The sequence below is a fragment of the Ciconia boyciana genome, chromosome 6 (genome assembly GCF_034638445.1).
Source record: "Ciconia boyciana chromosome 6, ASM3463844v1, whole genome shotgun sequence".
NCBI classification, from domain to species: domain Eukaryota; kingdom Metazoa; phylum Chordata; class Aves; order Ciconiiformes; family Ciconiidae; genus Ciconia; species Ciconia boyciana.
In genome coordinates, this window is record NC_132939.1 from 53,399,696 (window position 1) to 53,417,415 (window position 17,720).

General features: G+C 40.0%; 1 protein-coding gene across 5 annotated transcripts in view; it reads right to left on the reverse strand.

The window, feature by feature from the left end:
• CCDC88C (coiled-coil domain containing 88C) overlaps positions 1–17,720 on the reverse strand; it is a 101,316-nt gene that overhangs the window by 11,456 nt on the left and 72,140 nt on the right. For all 5 annotated transcript variants that reach the window (XM_072863669.1, XM_072863668.1, XM_072863667.1 and 2 more), the window contains exons 15-24: positions 15,636–16,706; positions 13,146–13,273; positions 12,096–12,237; positions 11,308–11,496; positions 10,770–10,931; positions 9,369–9,646; positions 4,459–4,602; positions 2,728–2,914; positions 2,343–2,488; positions 784–873 (exon numbers count right to left, since the gene is read on the reverse strand). In XM_072863669.1, the coding sequence (XP_072719770.1) occupies positions 784–873; positions 2,343–2,488; positions 2,728–2,914; positions 4,459–4,602; positions 9,369–9,646; positions 10,770–10,931; positions 11,308–11,496; positions 12,096–12,237; positions 13,146–13,273; positions 15,636–16,706 (2,537 nt within the window). The remainder of the gene's footprint in view (positions 1–783; positions 874–2,342; positions 2,489–2,727; positions 2,915–4,458; positions 4,603–9,368; positions 9,647–10,769; positions 10,932–11,307; positions 11,497–12,095; positions 12,238–13,145; positions 13,274–15,635; positions 16,707–17,720) is intronic.

Genomic DNA, 17,720 nt, shown 5'->3' on the forward strand with positions numbered 1-17,720 from the left:
AATACTCCCTGAAGAAGTTTACAGCTGTGCTAAAGCCATCAAGCCATCCTACATTCTTATTTGTTTACTGACATTAATTGGTTGGAAAGATGCAGCATGAATTTCATAGAGCCTGAAATCCATTTCTCTCCCCAAATCAAAATTATTTTACAGAAATATTTCTTCAGCATGAGAAATGTGAGAAAGATAACCGTTCCCTCTGCTAGAAATCTAAACTACACATATGGATCCACATAAGACATTTTAACAATGTGAAAAGCTCTACTACAGGAACAGACTGAGAAGGAAAGAAATGAAAACTGCTTTAAAGATGAATCCCTCTCTTTGCTAAGGCTATCAGTCAGAACTGTGTGTGGTGGAATTTGCTTGGCTCTTTTTTGTTGTTCTTAATACAATTTAAGTCCTTTCTCTCCATTGGACTGCTTATCCCCTTTGAAAGAGCAGCTCTGGAAGCTCTTACTGCTGCTTAGTCACCATACTGGGGGGTCCCTCCCCCCTGCCAGGGACAAGATGATATTCATCAGGGCAAAGTGGCTCTTGTAAATTAATACTGTTTCAGATTCCAGTCTTAAAACAGAGGGCCCCACCTGAGGTACTGTGCTCTACATTAACACAACCTGCTGCTTCAGGGAATGGCTTGCGGAGTGAGAGTGAAGGGAGAAGTGGAGATGACACTGTCCTTATTTCAGTTAGAAATTTCTGTTATCTCCAGTTATGGGGAGCCCTTTCTCACCCTCACATATCTGTACAACAATAGCAGAACTGAACCCATATGGGACTTACTTTTTTGGAGTAGGATCATAAAACTTGTACTGATCCATTATCTTTTCTTCAAGTTTTTCCTTGTGTCTCCTTAAGGCATTCAATTTATCACTGTGAAGGGGAAAAGCACATTCTGAACCATCTGTATGAAATTAAGCATAATCAAAAAATTGAAGACCAAAAGCCACCAAAGGAGGAAAGAGACTGAAATATCTTCCTATCACATAACCTTCAGAATCCTACTGAGCTCATTCACTGTCTGTTTAGAGAGGGCAAATGCAAAAGCCTACCAAACTTGCTGATGGGTGATTTTTGTGCAACGAGCATGAAAGGTGAAAGAACAACAGTAGATTGGTGCTAGATTACTCACTAATAACTCAGGCAGAGTTTGTCTGGTGGGTGTGAAGATTAATCTTGTTTTGTTTTTTGAAAATTTGTTTGCTGATTGTTCAAGTCTTATTCACAGATCACTGACAATTACTCAAGGGTTGAGATCCTTACATAGTTTGAACTTCTTGTCTACATGATAACTGGGTATTTTATTCCTGTTCTGCTTACTCTGTTGTAACTAGAGAAACAAATAATTTTTGATCTTTTTAAACTACTGTGGTCTTCTGCAAGCAGCGTCAAAGCACTTTCAGCAGTGCCATGTAACCTCACTGGTTTTTTTACTCATTATTTTATTAACATGCACAGTGGATGTTAGCAAATCTTTTTTAATTCAAGTAGCAGGTCTAATGTACCTCCATCACAGAACTGTCAGACACCTGGATAAGTATGCTTAGAGTACATTTGAACTGTATTCAGCAAATTTCAGCAAACAATTTCTAAAGTTTCAACCATATAATCCAGTACTGAAATAAAACTCAGTAACTCCTACATCATCCTGAAGCGCTCAGACTAAAATTCTTGGGATTAAGAACACTTTTCTTCCTTCTTTCATACCTAGAAGAGAAATCCACTGCAGTGAGAACAGGATTCTTTGTAAATGTACAATATGTTTAAACACAGTATCTCACTTAAGTGTAAGATAAGTGAAGCAGCAATGTATGTCGACACTTGCATCCTTATGCATAGGGGACGCAGCGATGTATGTTGACACTTGCATCCTTAAAAACATCTAAGGAAGTATTTCTTATAATGCAAATACCAAAAACTAGGAGTATGAATATTTGCTGTTCTTCAGGAATCTAAATATAAAATTGTCTCTTGTAAGACTAAATTTTTGTTGCAACTTAGCTGTTTTCCAAGCTCTTCAGAAACTTTTGAGAAGTACCACTGGGTTTAGCATTCCATCTTTTATAACTAAGTTTTCCACATGGGTTCATCTATATTATTTGACAAGAGATGTGCTTGTCCAGGTGTCTCCTGAACATCCCTCTGTGGTAACGCAACGCAAAGCAATTTTGTACCTTCTCCTCATTACATATATCTCCTCCTAAACATCCCCTTTTCTAGCCAGGTATCAAGCAGACCTATCATTCCCCTGCCTGTCCTTCTAGACCTGATAGGTGATTTGTATTCTATGTTTGTCTAGATGACTTTTTTAGGTTTCACAATTCAAATATCTAGTTTCTTACATGTACTGTTTCTGTTCTTCATGATACTGCTCCTTGTTCTCCATGTTCTGCTCCAGTAACATCTGATTCTGCTGGCTCAGCATCTGAATCTGACTCAGGAGATGATGGTTTTCTTCTTCCAGATTTCCCTTTAGACGGGACAGCAGCTATTAAACAAGATAGGTTAATCTCTCCTCTGCATTTGGCTTCCCTGGAAGTGCACCATAATCAAGCTAACACAATAGCATAGCAACCTAGGATATGTATCTATAAGCTTCAAAGTATATGGGGGTGTTATTATGACCACATAGCTTGACCTTCTATATATAGCGTGCCAAAAACTTCACACAATGAATGTGAGCACTCTAAGAGGAACCCAGCAGTACACCTACCTAGAGCTACTCACCTCACAGCGGTTATCCAGCTTGGTCAGAGAGATATCCATGGACTGGTGCTGTTCTTTCAGCTCATCGTAGCGAGCCTGCCAACGATTCAGCTCCAGCTGAGAGTTGTTCAAGGAAGTTTTCAGCTCTTTAGTGTGTGAATGCAGCCCTTCATACTCTGCCTTTAGTTGGTTGTGCAAGAAATTCACCCTAAACACAAGAAGCCAGCAGGCTTATGAAGGACACTTCACAGAAAGTACCTCACATTCAAAGACCACACCATCAGTGTGCAGCTGTCACTAAACTAAACATTAAGTTCCAAAGGCTAACTCCTAAAGATATTTTTATTCTAAGCAGATAATAATATTATTACAGAAAGTATCAACAGCATTACAGAATATTTCAGATCTACAAAAGAACTGAAAGGAAAATAGATGAAACATAAAGCTGCTGTTTCCTCAATGTGTAAGAAACACACCACAAATTTCTGAGGCACAATGTGTTTAAGAGCATTTGGATATAAAGGCAGCTCTATTTGGCACAAATAAAGAACATTCACAGAATTTTTTTCCTGATGCATGAAATACAAGCATTAAAGTGTCCTGAACTGTGAGACACTGTAATGTTGTAAGATGATACTGTGGCATTCTTTTACAGCTTTTGGTAAATCTAAAAATGTCTACAAATCATGAAGGTGTAAAATTAAGTAAATAGATAAATAAAAAAAGATTAAGTTCTGTATCTGCTGACAGATCAGCTAAGCCTTGCTCTCTGCCAGCATTGCAATCAACATTTTGCAACATCATCCTTTGTCCCTAGAGAAATTGAGTTGAAAACAACAGCAAGCTTGAAGAAACCTCCTTTGCAGAGCTCTGCAGTGTTCTAAAGTACATTACAATTGAGACAGCATATGAAACTTTTGTGACTGAACTTAACATGTGATTCTTAAATATGATACAATCTGACATTGCTTTAACTTGATACAACCTTGGCCCCTGATTTGTACCAAACTATTTCTCAGAACGCCTTTGTAGTATGAACAGTAGCACTGAACTGGTTATAACGGAGAGCGCCCCAGTAGGGATACAGGTTAGGGGGGAGGCTACGTTTTACTGCTGCATTATGTAAAGTTCAGATGCTAGCTCACAAAAGGCGTTTTGACATGAGTTAACAGTTACCCAGTGATCATATGAATCACTAAGCCTACTTCTAATAACAAGAATCAAGCCTCTTTCGAGTATTAACAAATGGCAGCTTTCTGTGGGCAGCAGAAAATAAACAGCAATGGTAAATCCTAGAACTAAATCATATTGTGTAAAAAACATAATACAGTTCTCCTGAAAGGAAAAAAAAAATACTGGGTAGGAACCATTTCACACAACCCTAGATATTACTGGGGGTTTGGGTATTTGGTAGTTCTACTTAAAGACAAGCGCTTGGAAACAACTCATTACAGAAACACTTGTGAACTGAACCACACATGGAAGCTTATTTTGAATGAGCAAAAATCCCAGGATCAGACCATATTTGAAGCACCAAATAACAGTATTTGTTGACAGTGTCCATGAAGCTGATAATCTTAAATGAGTTAAACAAAATGATCAAATTAACAAGACAGAAACTGAGAAAAACTAACAGACACATTAATGAAGGTATTCTGGAGCTACAGTTAACACAACACAGCAAATCAACCCTGTGTTTTGCATAATTGACTTTTTAATGATATATACAAGAATTTAGCAAGGGAACCATACCTGTCCAGTTCCTCCCTCAGCTTCTGATTTTCCCCAGTGGTTATTGCATTTGATCTCCTCTCTTGTTGCAGAACCTCTCTCTCAGTTTTTAAAACTATTTCCAACTCTTCCAATTCTGCCTTGTGTTTCATTAAACTGTTGTATCTGCAAAAAGAGCAGCAGTATACTCTCAGCTTTCATTTAAACATTTTTCTTGCTCTAGTTTAAGATTTTTAATAGGTAACACCACAATGACCAGAAAGGATTTTTTTCCTGCCTGCTTAGTTTCATACACATTTGTGTGGTTAAACATCTACTGAGGCTGAAGAATTCCACACTATGCATGGAAATTCAGCTTAGTCTATAAGTCAACGGGGAGGCTTTTAGAAAAAAGAAAATGCATTTTTTAAGCAAGCTAGAATGCAATTGCCAGAACCTTATTTCAATTCCAGATTCTGATCATTTAGTAAAAAGCATGTAAGCATCCAGGGTGAGCTGAAACTGCACTATTAAACTGGAATCCCATTCACAAGTAATTGTCAGTGGCAGGTTTCAAAAACCTGACTAAAAAGCAGAAAGCAGCAGCCAAAAAGCAACAAGCAAGCAGTGGAACGAGCAACAGTTTTCAGGTAAAAACCTAATGCATATTAGGTTATATGCGTAGGTAATAGCATCCTGTATAGGTAATAATCTCCTGCATATTCCAGACAGATGATGAGGCTAGTATCAGTGAGTTGACAGCAAAACACCTTCAAGCAGGGGCCGACCCACCTGCCTGAGTGGCTCTACTTGTTCACTAGTGAGAAACCCAAAAGCAACACCGATGTTCACATCCAGGCTTCCACTGTTACCTGGTTTCTACAATTTGTGCATAAATCATTCAAGGCAGGGAGATGAGCAGAGACAGAGGGCAGATGCCATCAACTATGCCTTTAATTTCAATATCTGGAATGCTAAAATAACAGAGGTGTGGAACAACTCCCCTGATACTTGGCACAAGCATCGATTAGGCAGGCTCAGCCTCCCTGAGCTGCTACACCACCTGCATTCAGAAAACGCTGCAAAGAACGAGGTGGCTTGAAACCACTTCACAAAACAGCAAGCTGGTCTCAGAAGATTCCCCCCCCCCCTCTGGTGGCCTCTGTCGGGGTCTGTGCCCATACACACACACCAGCAGAAGCCACTGGGGACATTGGTACAGTGAATGTCGAAAGTCATCAGCACATTTCTCTGTGACTGTGACAAAAGGATATTGCCCCGAAATATCCCTGGGCAGATACACCTGTGGCAGTCAGAGAAACACCCTTCTAAGCAATTTTAAAACAGCAACTAGGTGGAAGATGCAGCATTAGTTGAAAAAGCTAGAGAGAACAAGCATCATCTATCTGTGAATCTCATTCCAGTGGAGATGAACAGAGTACAGTTATTTTGCAGTCACAAAAACTTCAAAATAAAAACAAAAGCAGCAGACAGCACCAAATACACTGACTCCTGCCAACTTGTTTTTCTTTCAGGCTACCATTCCCTTCATCCCAGGGTCAAATTACAGCCTGTCCCAAATTCCAGTCCATTGAAGGGCCACACAGAAAAGTACCTGTCTCCCAGACAAAAGCTGCTTTTTGCTATTCATTCCCAGTAACAGCAGTGGAGTTTAATTAACCTTATTTATTTGTTTTATTCCTCCATTCAGCTCCAGGACATTTCAAATTCAATGTCCGTACAACAAATGGAAGAACCTGAAAGCAGAGGAAGGTTTCACATCCCGCTCCAAGAAGGATTTAAGACAGACTGCATGCCAATCCAGAGTCTGAGACTACCAGTCCCTTGGCAGAGATTACCATGGTTGCCTCTGCAGAACCTGTGTTGTGAGTTCTTTTGCTATTTCTGTATGATAGGGCTCCTCCATTCATTTTTATACAAGCCCTTTATTTTTTAAAGAGGGCTACTTAGAGGGAAGCAGTATACTGGTCCAGTTTTACCAACTTGGCCCAGCTCCACATGCTGCCTTTGAGCATGAGAACCCCTGAGGTAGACCACAGCTGCTTCCCTAGATATTAGGTGAAAGGTAAGAAAGATGACACTGTTTGCAAAAATGCAAGTGATTCTGCATCTCTGGAGCCCTAATGTAATCCCTAGGCAAAGTTTTCTTGTAGTCCAGATTCAGCATGGAGTCTACCATTTGAGCAGGATTTGTGCAACCTGACAAGCTCTACCACCAGGAGGAAGGCTACCCATCCTGTAGGCTATTCAACACTCATGTTCACTCCACTTCTTTAAGCATCAGGCACTTGGACAGAGGAGTTTTAAAAAGACTTTCTTATACATGCAAATAAAATCCATTTTGACTCTGACGCGATCCATTCCTGGGATTGAACAATGATATTCCTCTCTACACCTTTTGGCTTTCACTCTTTCTGCTGCTTTGTTAGGAGAAGTATTGTAGGTAGGTATTTGTGACTGAAAGATCTTTAAAAATGCTCAGCTATAATAAAAAGCATATGGCAAAAGGAACCCAGAAAAATAATTACCAGCCAGCATTAGTAACATAATAATACAACTCCCTGCAATGTGTAACCCTCCACAGCAGGGATTCTGTTTTTCCAGTGAGATGAGTTTTTCCAGTGTCTCTGCAGGATTATACTTCTCCAGAGTAAGCCACAAAGAAATGCTCAAGGATCTGCTAATCAACTGTAGCTAGTAAGTTATTACCTCCCCGTAGTAATGTGCAATATGTAAAGCAATTTAAAAAAAAAATGCAGCAAGAGTCCAACCTTTCTGTGTTCACTGAGATGGTCAGCCAAATACTGCAAAGTCAAGAAACTACTATTAATGGTAAACGATCCTAATGTACTAACTCTCCTTTTCTTGCTAAGTCAAACCCGCATGTCTGTGGTTTGCTGGGCTATGACAGGCCATTTCACTGCAGTTACACACAACCCATTATTAAATCCCCACTGTAGTGCTAATACTGTGCAGATAGAGCCAAGGGAGGTTTAATGAAGTTTGCTCAGGTGCAGAAAATATTGTGTGGTTAGGATACAGAGTGAACTACACAAACCTTGGGGACCTCGGCTGTACATGGTGTTAGGAGCCCACAAGCTAACTAAAGTTGCTGTGGATTTTTCTAGACGAGCTGCAGTCATAAGTTTGTGCAGAAGTGCAATCCTGCCTTAAGCACCAGAACTATGATTACAGTGCTGTCACCAGCTGAGAAAAACCAATTACCTTGGAGTTGGGACAACCAAAACCTGTCCCTTAGACACTGCACAAGCAAATGTGGCTGCACTGAGCTGCTCTGGGAAAATTTAGTAGGTGGCGCATTCTAGCTGAAGTTGAAAGTGAGATATTTCATCTTAGCAGTTAGATGCATCAGAGTGGCAGAAGAAAACAGTTTTCTTACAGCTGTTTTTCTAACTCTCTCCCCTCTGCTCCCTCAGCCAGCGGAACTGCATATAGCACATGATGGAGGGAAAACAAAACACACACACACAAAAAGCGGCTTGTCTCTTTTTTCTGACAAACACAGGCTGTCCTTGGACATATCACCTTGATAAGTATCTTTTGAGACTGATCTGCTGAGGAGGACACTGCACTCTTAAAACTGCCAAAATCAACCTGCTTTGAGTATAGAAAAGGCCACCATCTGCTCCCCTGCAACATCTCTCACTGGCAGCCCCATCTCAGTAACAAACAGTCCAAACTGTTAATGTTTACAATGGTGATCCGAGTATTTATCACTAGAGTAACCTATTTTTAGAAAACCACTTTTTCCTTAGGCTAGAACTGTTTAATAATTGGTACTCATCAAGAAAAGAAAGAACCCAGCAAACTGCCTCAACATACTGCAGTGTGATAATCTCAAGCAAAGCCTGAATCAATGAGAACCATTAATCAGTCTGAGAGAGACTTGGTAAGCAGGAACAGTGGCTGTGTAATCACTCACAGCTCATTTAGTTGACAGCCAAGCAGCTGTCCTGTCACACAGCCTTGGTGCATATTTTAATCACAATAGGTTATTTCTGTATTTTATCAAAATCTACCACACATTGTATTGCCAGCTCCTTAGTCTTTTGGAAAGAAAAGTTTAGCATCACTTTGTAGTCCACCCTCAAAGATCACCATTGAGTTGCTCTAAACCCAACTCATGGTCTTGCACAGAAACTGAACCTAAATACAGATATTTTGAGGAAAATCACTGAACTGCATAAAAAAAGTTTTGAGGGGTAGGCAGAGTGGCATTTATGTAGTAGTACATTACATATAATGTTCAATCCCTGCACAATTGTCAGAAAATGACAGTGACTAGAGACTAAACAAGAAACAGATAACTCTGACTTCACAATTCAGTTGAAGTGCCTGAAGCAAAAATCTTAGATTGTGAGAACTAGAAGAAAATAAATAATACAACACTATCTCATAGCTAGCTCAATACAGCTTCCTTCAGAGAGCCTCCTTTGTCATGAGGTTGATGCCACACACAATCTTCAATAATTTAAATTTCTCAAGATACATACTACTCACACATAAGTAATTACCTAGGTGACTTGCAGACCTTACTGTATGACTAGAAAAGATACCCCACACAGCAGAACTGGGAGAATCTTTTTAAGGCTGCATGTCATTATAGTGCAGATCCTTAAATGTAGTAAAGACATTTAAGCTACTTCTGACAAAGCACCCCCAAGACCCAAGCCCATGTTTGCTAAATATCACCAGAGTCACCTGTGGTCTGCCACCTTTAGAGGTCTAAAATCTACAACTTTGCAAATATTTTCATCTAATCTCCTAACTACAGCAAGAATGAGAAGACACTTTTTCAGGGGAACAACTTACTCAGTAGTTTTCATTTGTAATTGGAGACCAACATTTAAGGCTAAGATTGTAACATGGACACATTCCAGCTATGCTACACCCCTGAGCAGCAAGCGTACCTCTCACCCAGACCTTTGTGCTCCAGATCCAGGTTTTTGTGTAATGTTTTCAGGCAGCTGTGCTGGTTTATTAGCATTTCATATTCTGTGGACTGCCGTTCATGCAGTGAAGCAAGGTGTTCATGGTCCTGAAGCAATGACTCATACTCAGCTTTCAGCTGCTCCTTCTGTTTCAGTAGATTTTCATTCTCATTCTCCTTGGCTGTCTGCTGATTTTGGAGTAAAGCATTCTGGGCCATCAGTGAAGCACTCTGGGAGCTGAGGGTTGAATTTTCTACCTAAAGTTTCTCAAACAAAATCAAGCATTACTTATTTACAGCTAGTGGTACATACAACAAACATGTAGTAGCAGCTTATATCTGTATACAGTTAATCAAGAATGCATCCATTGCTTTGCAGACTTCAGACATTTATGGACAATTTGGCATCATTTTGATATTGCCAGTAGTATCCACCATCTCAAGCCATGCTATCAGTGGTCTGAAAAGTTATCAGGATAACCTCCAAACTGAAACAACACCGAAGCTCTTGAGCCTGAAGACCAAGATGAGCTGGAATACTTGCAACTCAACCGCATCTCTGACAATCACATACAAAGCCAAAGTTAACCCATGTTTGTGTACAAGTAACGAAAACTCAAGTTCACCCAAACTCAACAAAATTAACTGCACCACTGTGTATGGGGGCAGCACTCCCAACAAGTTTGATTTCAGTAGATAGGTAGAGCCTTGATTTTATATGTTGCTTATATACTTCAACTGCAAGAGAGAAATAAGTGAAGAGAACAAAATAAAATATCTGTGAATATGTGAGAGGAAAAGCTTGAAAAGGGAAATTCCCATCAAAAAAATTAGAGCTAATCTAATGTTGTCCTTTAAAACTGTTCTCTTTCTCAAGCTAAGTTTATATTTTCAAAATTGAAGTAACATTTAAGAGTATCTGTTTTCCACTAGCAACTTTGACATTTTGTCTGTAAGTGCAAAAACTGTGATTAGAACCCGTTGCTACAATGCCTCTTGGGAGCTGACTTGTGTCCTCTTCCCATTTCTTCCAAGCTCTTTCACAGGCATGGCATTAACAGTAAAAAAGAGCAAAGATCTTTTATTCCAGAAGTGCAGCTTCTGGAATAACACATCTGGATTTTGCTGTATTGATTTTACAAATTTCTCTCTAAATAACTACCTTCTTCATGAAGATAGCTACCAGACATTAGTTACAGAGCCAATTTTCCTCCTCGCTTGGAGAAATTCAGACCTCAAAATAAGCTCGACCTTATGGGCCTCATCTTTACATCACTACATCAGCCTACCAATACAAACATTTTCTTATTAGCCGTCATCTTCTCCACACTACTATAATCAAATCCAGTCTTCTGGCACAGAGGTGAAAGGCTGTCCTGACCTGGAGTTTGGCTGTCTGCGTCTGCAGGACAGTGTTGTGCTCCTGAAGGAAGATGTTTTGCTTCTGTAGTGTCAGGATCTGATTGTTGAAGGAGACATTCTGTGTTTCCAAATGCTTCAGCTGTTCTTTAAGCAGCTGCTTCTCAGTATGCAGGGCTGCATTCTGAAAGAGAGATGGCATTGAAAGGGTGACAGGAAGAAATGAAACAGCTGTCCTGATCATTTGGAGTTCTATTAAAGATGAGAACCAATTAGGGATGATCATTCTGCAACAAATGTGCAAAAGCAAACTCTTCCCAACATTAAATGAAGGTAGGACAGATGTTAGACACAGGATTAATCCCTGCAATAATGTTATACAAGACATATACAGCATTAAAGTCCCATGCAGTCTTAAGAGATACCAGAGGAATTTGGTAGACATATATGCTCCAGAAAACCCACCAGATTCCTATAAGCTCAAAAATCCAGTTCCCAGTAACCCCACTCATGATTGCAAGGGAAGTCTAAGAGATAACAAGAAACAGGAGAAGGCTTACATTCCTTTCCAGTTCAATTGCCCTGTCCTTCAGTTTCAGCAGCTCCATGGTAGCTTCTCGGTGTCCCGTTTCCAATTTCTCACTCATTTGGTGGTTGGGAATGAGTTTCTCTGCAGAATACCTCAGTGACTTCTGAGCATACTGCCCATCCTGTTGAGTCTGCTTAAGTGCATCAAAGTCCTTCTTTACCTGCAAAGCCAACAAGCAACAACCTTCAACACTGATTTACCAGTGGGATTTTATATTAATAATGATGGTATATGCAGTTCCTCTCTTGCACTGTAGGGACTTTAAGAGATTCAAGAACCATTACCCTGACTTCACAGACGGGGAAGCTGAGACACAGACAGGTGGAGGAATCCATGCCTCTGGGCCTCCAGTCAGGTGCCCTTTGACTAAAGCTCACTGCCACCTAACAAACAGGCTGTTCTTAGGTGAGATGTTTCAAGTGAAGCCTTCCTCAGCCTATGCTCTCATTGAACAAGGTAGAAAAACACCACCATGGCAATGAAAACCACATGGGAAAACAGAGATCTACAAATAGTGGTTATGTAAAAAAAAGCCTCCTGCCATGCCCCCAGCCCAACAATTTTGCTGAAATTGGTGCCATTATATAGAAAGGGACAAGAGAAAGCAGTCCAGTCAGAAAAGGGTTTTGGGAAGTGCATGTATGTGTGTGGAGGTGGGGGGGAAGTAGAGATAACTTGTTCTTGCCGAGTTAAGAAGAAAAATGCATGTGAATGTGCAAAACCACATTGTGAACAATTAAAATTCAGTTAACTTCTTACCATATTTAGATCATTCTGTAACTGCTGGTTCAAGTTCAGAGAGTCTTTCACTTGAGCTTCCAGCATTGCGATCTTTTCCTCTTTCACAGCTAGTGTTGTTTTTAGTGCCGATTCAGTTTTGCTCTCTAGAATCTTGTATTTTCTGAAAGACATGAGAATAGCTTTCCAATGTCCGCCGTTAGGATATGAACCACCATCTATGTAGGAGACTTCACCTTCACCCATTCCAAATCTCACCACATGTTACATTATATGCATTTGCTTCTTCAGGAAAATGATTTCGTCTACTGCTGCAGATCGCTAATGATGTATTATAGCTGGGGAACCTGCTTTTGGAAAATCCAATCAATTTTAATAGAGGTAACACCAGTATGGTTCTACAGAAATATCTAAGAGCTACATAACTTAAAAGTAAATAATTTTTTCATTTTTTCCCATAATTACACTACAGAAATTTCTTCTCATGGCTCTTTTGTACATTCTTGACAAGCAGAAAAATTTGCAGTAGATTCTAAAGACTCCTGAGATGGGTATGTTTCTCTAAGTAGGTCTTACCAAGAGGCTTATATGCACAAGGCTTGTTGGGGTTTCTTTGTTCATTACTGTAGGACTTGCAAAGGAATTCCTTGCAATCAGCAATTTCTTAGGCAACATCTATGTTTATATTAACAGGTGGTTGGATCACCAGTTACATGCAGTAATGACAGACACTGTTTAACAGACACTATTCTTACTTGTAAAGAGAATATGAGGAGGAATACACACTGAAATAGCTACCCAGCTACTCTACTGGGAAGTAGAGGGGGACGGTAGTACTGGCTAGCGTGGAGAGAGAAAATTATATTTCTTCCTTCCATCCAAGGAAGAGTTTTGCAAAACTGGCAGTATACTGCTAAACTTGCTACAGAAAAATATGCTTTATGTCCAAAATTGGTAAGGGTAACTAGAGTGAGACAGATGAAAACCAAAAACAAAGGCAAAGGGCTTGAGTCAGGCTGAGGAAAAGCCTGCAGTATCAAAAGAATGACTAAGAGAGCTCAGTTTCCTTACGTGTCATCATTGCTGTTGTCATCCTGTAGCAGCAGCTCTTTGTTCAATCCTATCTTCTCCAGTTCCTGGCTCAGTTTGTCCAGCTCACTAGACAACTGTTGACTCTTCAGCTTCTCCAGGACCAAATCCTGTAACAGCACTAACATGATTAGTTGCTGTGCAAAGGGTGGTGATAATTATCCAGCACTATAGATTTTTTTTAAAAGTACTGAAAAAGTAAATGGATAAAATCCTAGTTCCAAGAAGGTCAGCTAAAATTCTTCATCAGTGACAGCTGAGTGCAGAATTAAACTGATTGCTTTTATTTATAGTTTACTTGGAATAAATGTGAAGAATGCTTCTTTTGGCCTTTGTCTCGTTCACTGCACTGAATTACTTCTGCCAACGCTGGCATCCTGCCCGCCTGCCTAAAGAGGGAATGTGTGCAGGCCAGGAGACATCCTGCCCTTGTACCACGGAAGGGCTGTGTGCAGGTCAGGGGACACCAGCAGAGGGAGTTCCCACCTCTCAGCTACGACAAAAAGCCCTCCTGAAAAGCCCAGCCAACACTGGAACACACACAGAGTGACAGGACTTCAGTATGAAAGCTTCCTGAGATAATATGGTTAAGAGGTTATTATCAAGGGACTTGGTAATAGCGCATTTTTGCTATTGACTCTGAGTTTCTGACACATGGTAAATTACTGCCAAAATTAAAAAAGCATAATCACATTGTCGTGTAAGAGACAGGACAGCTCTGGAGACTACAGAGCGTGGTCACTTATTCTGGTATCTACTGGCCCATTCTGGTTTCACTTAGGTTTCTTCGGAAGAATCTTAAGTAGGACCAGACAAGGAAGTCATACGAGGAAGAGATGTGATGGAGTTGTACCAGAAGGTATATTGGGCCAATGCTTTGCTGTTATGCCAGTAAAGTGGTCTGTGTGGAAATGGCCTGAGAAGACATAACAACAGCCTGCATGTTTAAAAAAGGACAAATCATTTTTGGTGAACATGGCCAAGTTCAAAGATTCCTACCATTCAAAATTCTCTGAAATGCAAATGGACCATAGAGAACTACATTGCTCATGTTTCTGCTCAAAAGTTTTCTTAAACAAGGCATGAGAAAAGAACAAAGTTCCTGAAGCACTTCCAGTAAGAAAAAAAAATTATCCTGGATATCAAACAGAAGCAAGAACAAAATTTTAAAAAATACTTTGTTAAACATAAACTGTAGGTATACGATAGTCCTCTGATATCACAAATTTAGCCACATATTCATTCACATGGCAAGGGAAAAAAAGGTAAGGTTAAGGTCAGTGCCAGCCCATGGCCTGTAAACAGGTCCCTTCAACATCCATGAAATCCTTCTGTAGCATCTAGAGAAAGTAACTAAGGAAAAGAAGATATGCTTCTGTATGGTTCTGCACCACTGGAAATTTGCAGAAGTCTGAGAAGGGAAAGATTAAAAAGGAGCCTTCTCAGAAATCCGATTATTTATTTTAGGAAAGTTGGATAGAAACACAACTTGGGACTGTTTTAAATGTTTCTGATAAGCTTTTTTTCCTCCTCAAAATTACACTAATGCTTCAAAAACTAAAATAAAACTAAATCTTCAAGTAAGTAAATTGCTTAACTACATCAGTCTTGCTAAACTTATTTATTTCACTGAGCTACTGCAGCATTGACTGTTTTCTTTTGAATGCTCTTTCAAGGGAAATCCTGTTTCCGGCAGGACAACAGCAGCTGGGGCAGGCAATGAGAGCAAGTTGCAATAACCTGAATCTGCTCATAGGCCACTTGTAAGAGTATCAGGTTCTGGCACACACATCGTTGGTTTGTCAATATCCTAATGCTAATTGTGTATTTTAAAAAGATGACTACTAGGAAAAGTGCAATTACTGCATTCTGCAGTGGAGAGGGGTGCTGGAAGAGATCACTGCTGCTTCACAACAGAGCTGCTTAGCATGCTCTTACTCTACATGGAAGCTTTTGGGGAAAAACACTGTAGGTAGTTGTAAAGCAAAAACTTGGTACAGCTGTTTTTGAAAGGGTTAGGTTGGACATCTGGGATGGTTCTTGTCTTGGCTAAGTCTGTTTTAGAACTGGGATGTTAATGTGTCCTCAACGAGTGCTCTAATTTCTAGGCTTAAGAGTCAATCTCCCCTGCTGGAGCTCTCATGTTAGCAAACAACTTTGTGGTCAGAGGGTTAAGAGAAAGTATCAAAGCCTTTGGTTTACAGCTATCACATGGGAGCTGTGTTAAAACCCTATTCTGCATGAAAAAAGATGTCATTTGGAGATATTGTGTTTATGGACACAAAGTGCCACATTGCAATTTTTGGCAGGTTCCACTTTCCAAGGCAACACTATCCAGTGATGGCTGTTAAGGCTGTGAAGATCTCCTAGCCCATGTATTAAATAGTCATGGGGCAGTGGTCTCCCTTTGGTACTTCACAGAGCCGAAAAAAAATAGCATCATACTGAAACCAGGAGTATTCTTTTGCTTACCTCTCTCAATGTAGCTAGTGTTCTTTTATCAATTGTAGCTTGCTTTATGAGATCTTTATTGTCCTTTTCAAATTCTTTCAGCTTATTAGATGAATCTCTGAATCGAGCAATTTCCTTTTCTAATGTCTTGTTTTCTTTCTCAGCAACTGCCAACTTTACTGTACTATCATCCAAAATAGCATCTTTCAGCTCCACTTGCTGCCAAAGCCGTTTTGTTTCTTTCTCTAGCATTTTTTTGTCTTTCTCAAGCTGAGACGTTTCTTGTTCTAGGGCTTTGTTCTCCTTTTCTAACTTCTCTAGCCGTTTGACAGAAATCTTTAGCTCCTCAAGGTTTCTCTGGAGGACCTGATTTTCACTCTCCATCCCCTGTACTTCTTTTTCTAGCTCCTGGATCTTTTTGCTGCTGTTCTCCAAGATTTGCCGAAGTCTCTGGTTTTCAGAGGTGACACTCTGATAGCTTAACTCCAGCCTCTCAGATTTCTTGCTCATGGCTTTTAACATTTCCACATTCTTCCTTAAGTCTTCTTTCTCCCTCTCTAAATCTTTATTTTCTGCTTCTATTTGTGCCATTTTTGTGCTGGTAAATCTCATGGTCTCCACCACTCTCCTAAGCTCCAGATTTTCTTCATCCAGTTGCTTGTTGTCCCTTTCCAGGTCCCCTAGCCGGATGGAAATATTCTGCAACGTGTCCAGGGATTTTCTTAGCTTCCTATTTTCCACTTCCAGATCCCCATTCTCCTGCTCAAGAACTTCAACCTTTTCTGTCACTATTTTCATTGCTGCTGCCTTCTTTGTGAGCTGTTCATTCTCTCTCTCCAGCCGATGGAGCTCTTTTTCCATTTCTTCCACTCTTTCCACTTTTTCTTTAACCTGGTCAAAATCCTTTTGCAATTGTTTCTTCTCAAATTCCAGCTTGCTCAGTTTGCTACTAGTCTCTGTAACTGTTTCATGAAGGATCTTGTTCTCTTTTTCAATATCTTTTACTCTTGCCTCGCTGCTCACTTGAGATCTTTGTCTCAGGGATAAGACCACTTGATTAAGGTGACCGTTTTCTTGTTTAAGGTCCTTTATCTACATAAACAATAAAAAATTCATGCAAATGTTATTCATCTACCTTACGATGTGCAGTATAAATTAGTCCTGCAGCAGACAGGACAAAACCACGTCCATGTAATCAAAGACAAATTCCACAACAGTTTTCCCTGACTAAAACCAACAAAAATATATGAAAAAAAATTGTTACCTCTGGTAACATGGGATTCTAACAAATTAAAAATGGTGCTATATTCCTCCTACCAGCTAAGAAGGTCAAGGCAGAGGGAGAAAGTGGACAAGTGACCTTCAGAAAACACTGTGGAGAGGATGCTTTGCTAAGAATCATTCATAATAAAGGGTATCTTTCTGTTTAGGTTTACATTCCCATCTTTGGGATCCAAAGATACAAATTCTCTCTGATAAAGCATCAGAAACTGCAAAACATTTGAAAATTTATAGCAGTTATAGATCTCATTGAGGACACACTTTCTGTAAAAACAGTACACTTGCCCCACTGGCCAAATTTCAGCTGAAGCAATTGTGATTTAGACTGCAATTTGCATTTGATTCTTATCTAGACAACATCCACAGACATCAAAAAGGACTTATACCTAAAAAAATCAGAATCTGCCCTTTTCTGACGAGTGAGGATACTTCTGTTTTTACTTCCTGCCCTACCTGTGAAGCATTCATTAATTCTTACCACAAACAGTCTGTATGTGTTCTAACTGAAATGTAGGACTTTGGTGGTAAAGTGCAGTTTCCCAGGTAGAAGTCTGGGTGAGAATCCTCCAAGATTCCTCCAAGATTCTGGTTGAGAATCCCATTTAGTAAGATCCAGGGCTTTTCTCCCCAAAGAGGGAAGGTCTGTCCTTACAACAGCATGCAGATCTCCCTATAGCTACAGGAGCAGTAGCTACCAAAACATGCTGGGCTCTTTTACTCGAAGAAACCTTTTACCTGCATTTGAACAAGTTCAACCTGCACTTAATAGCTCTCAAATTGCCCTGTCTCCTGAAAGAATCAGATGCTCTAAATGACATCGGTAAA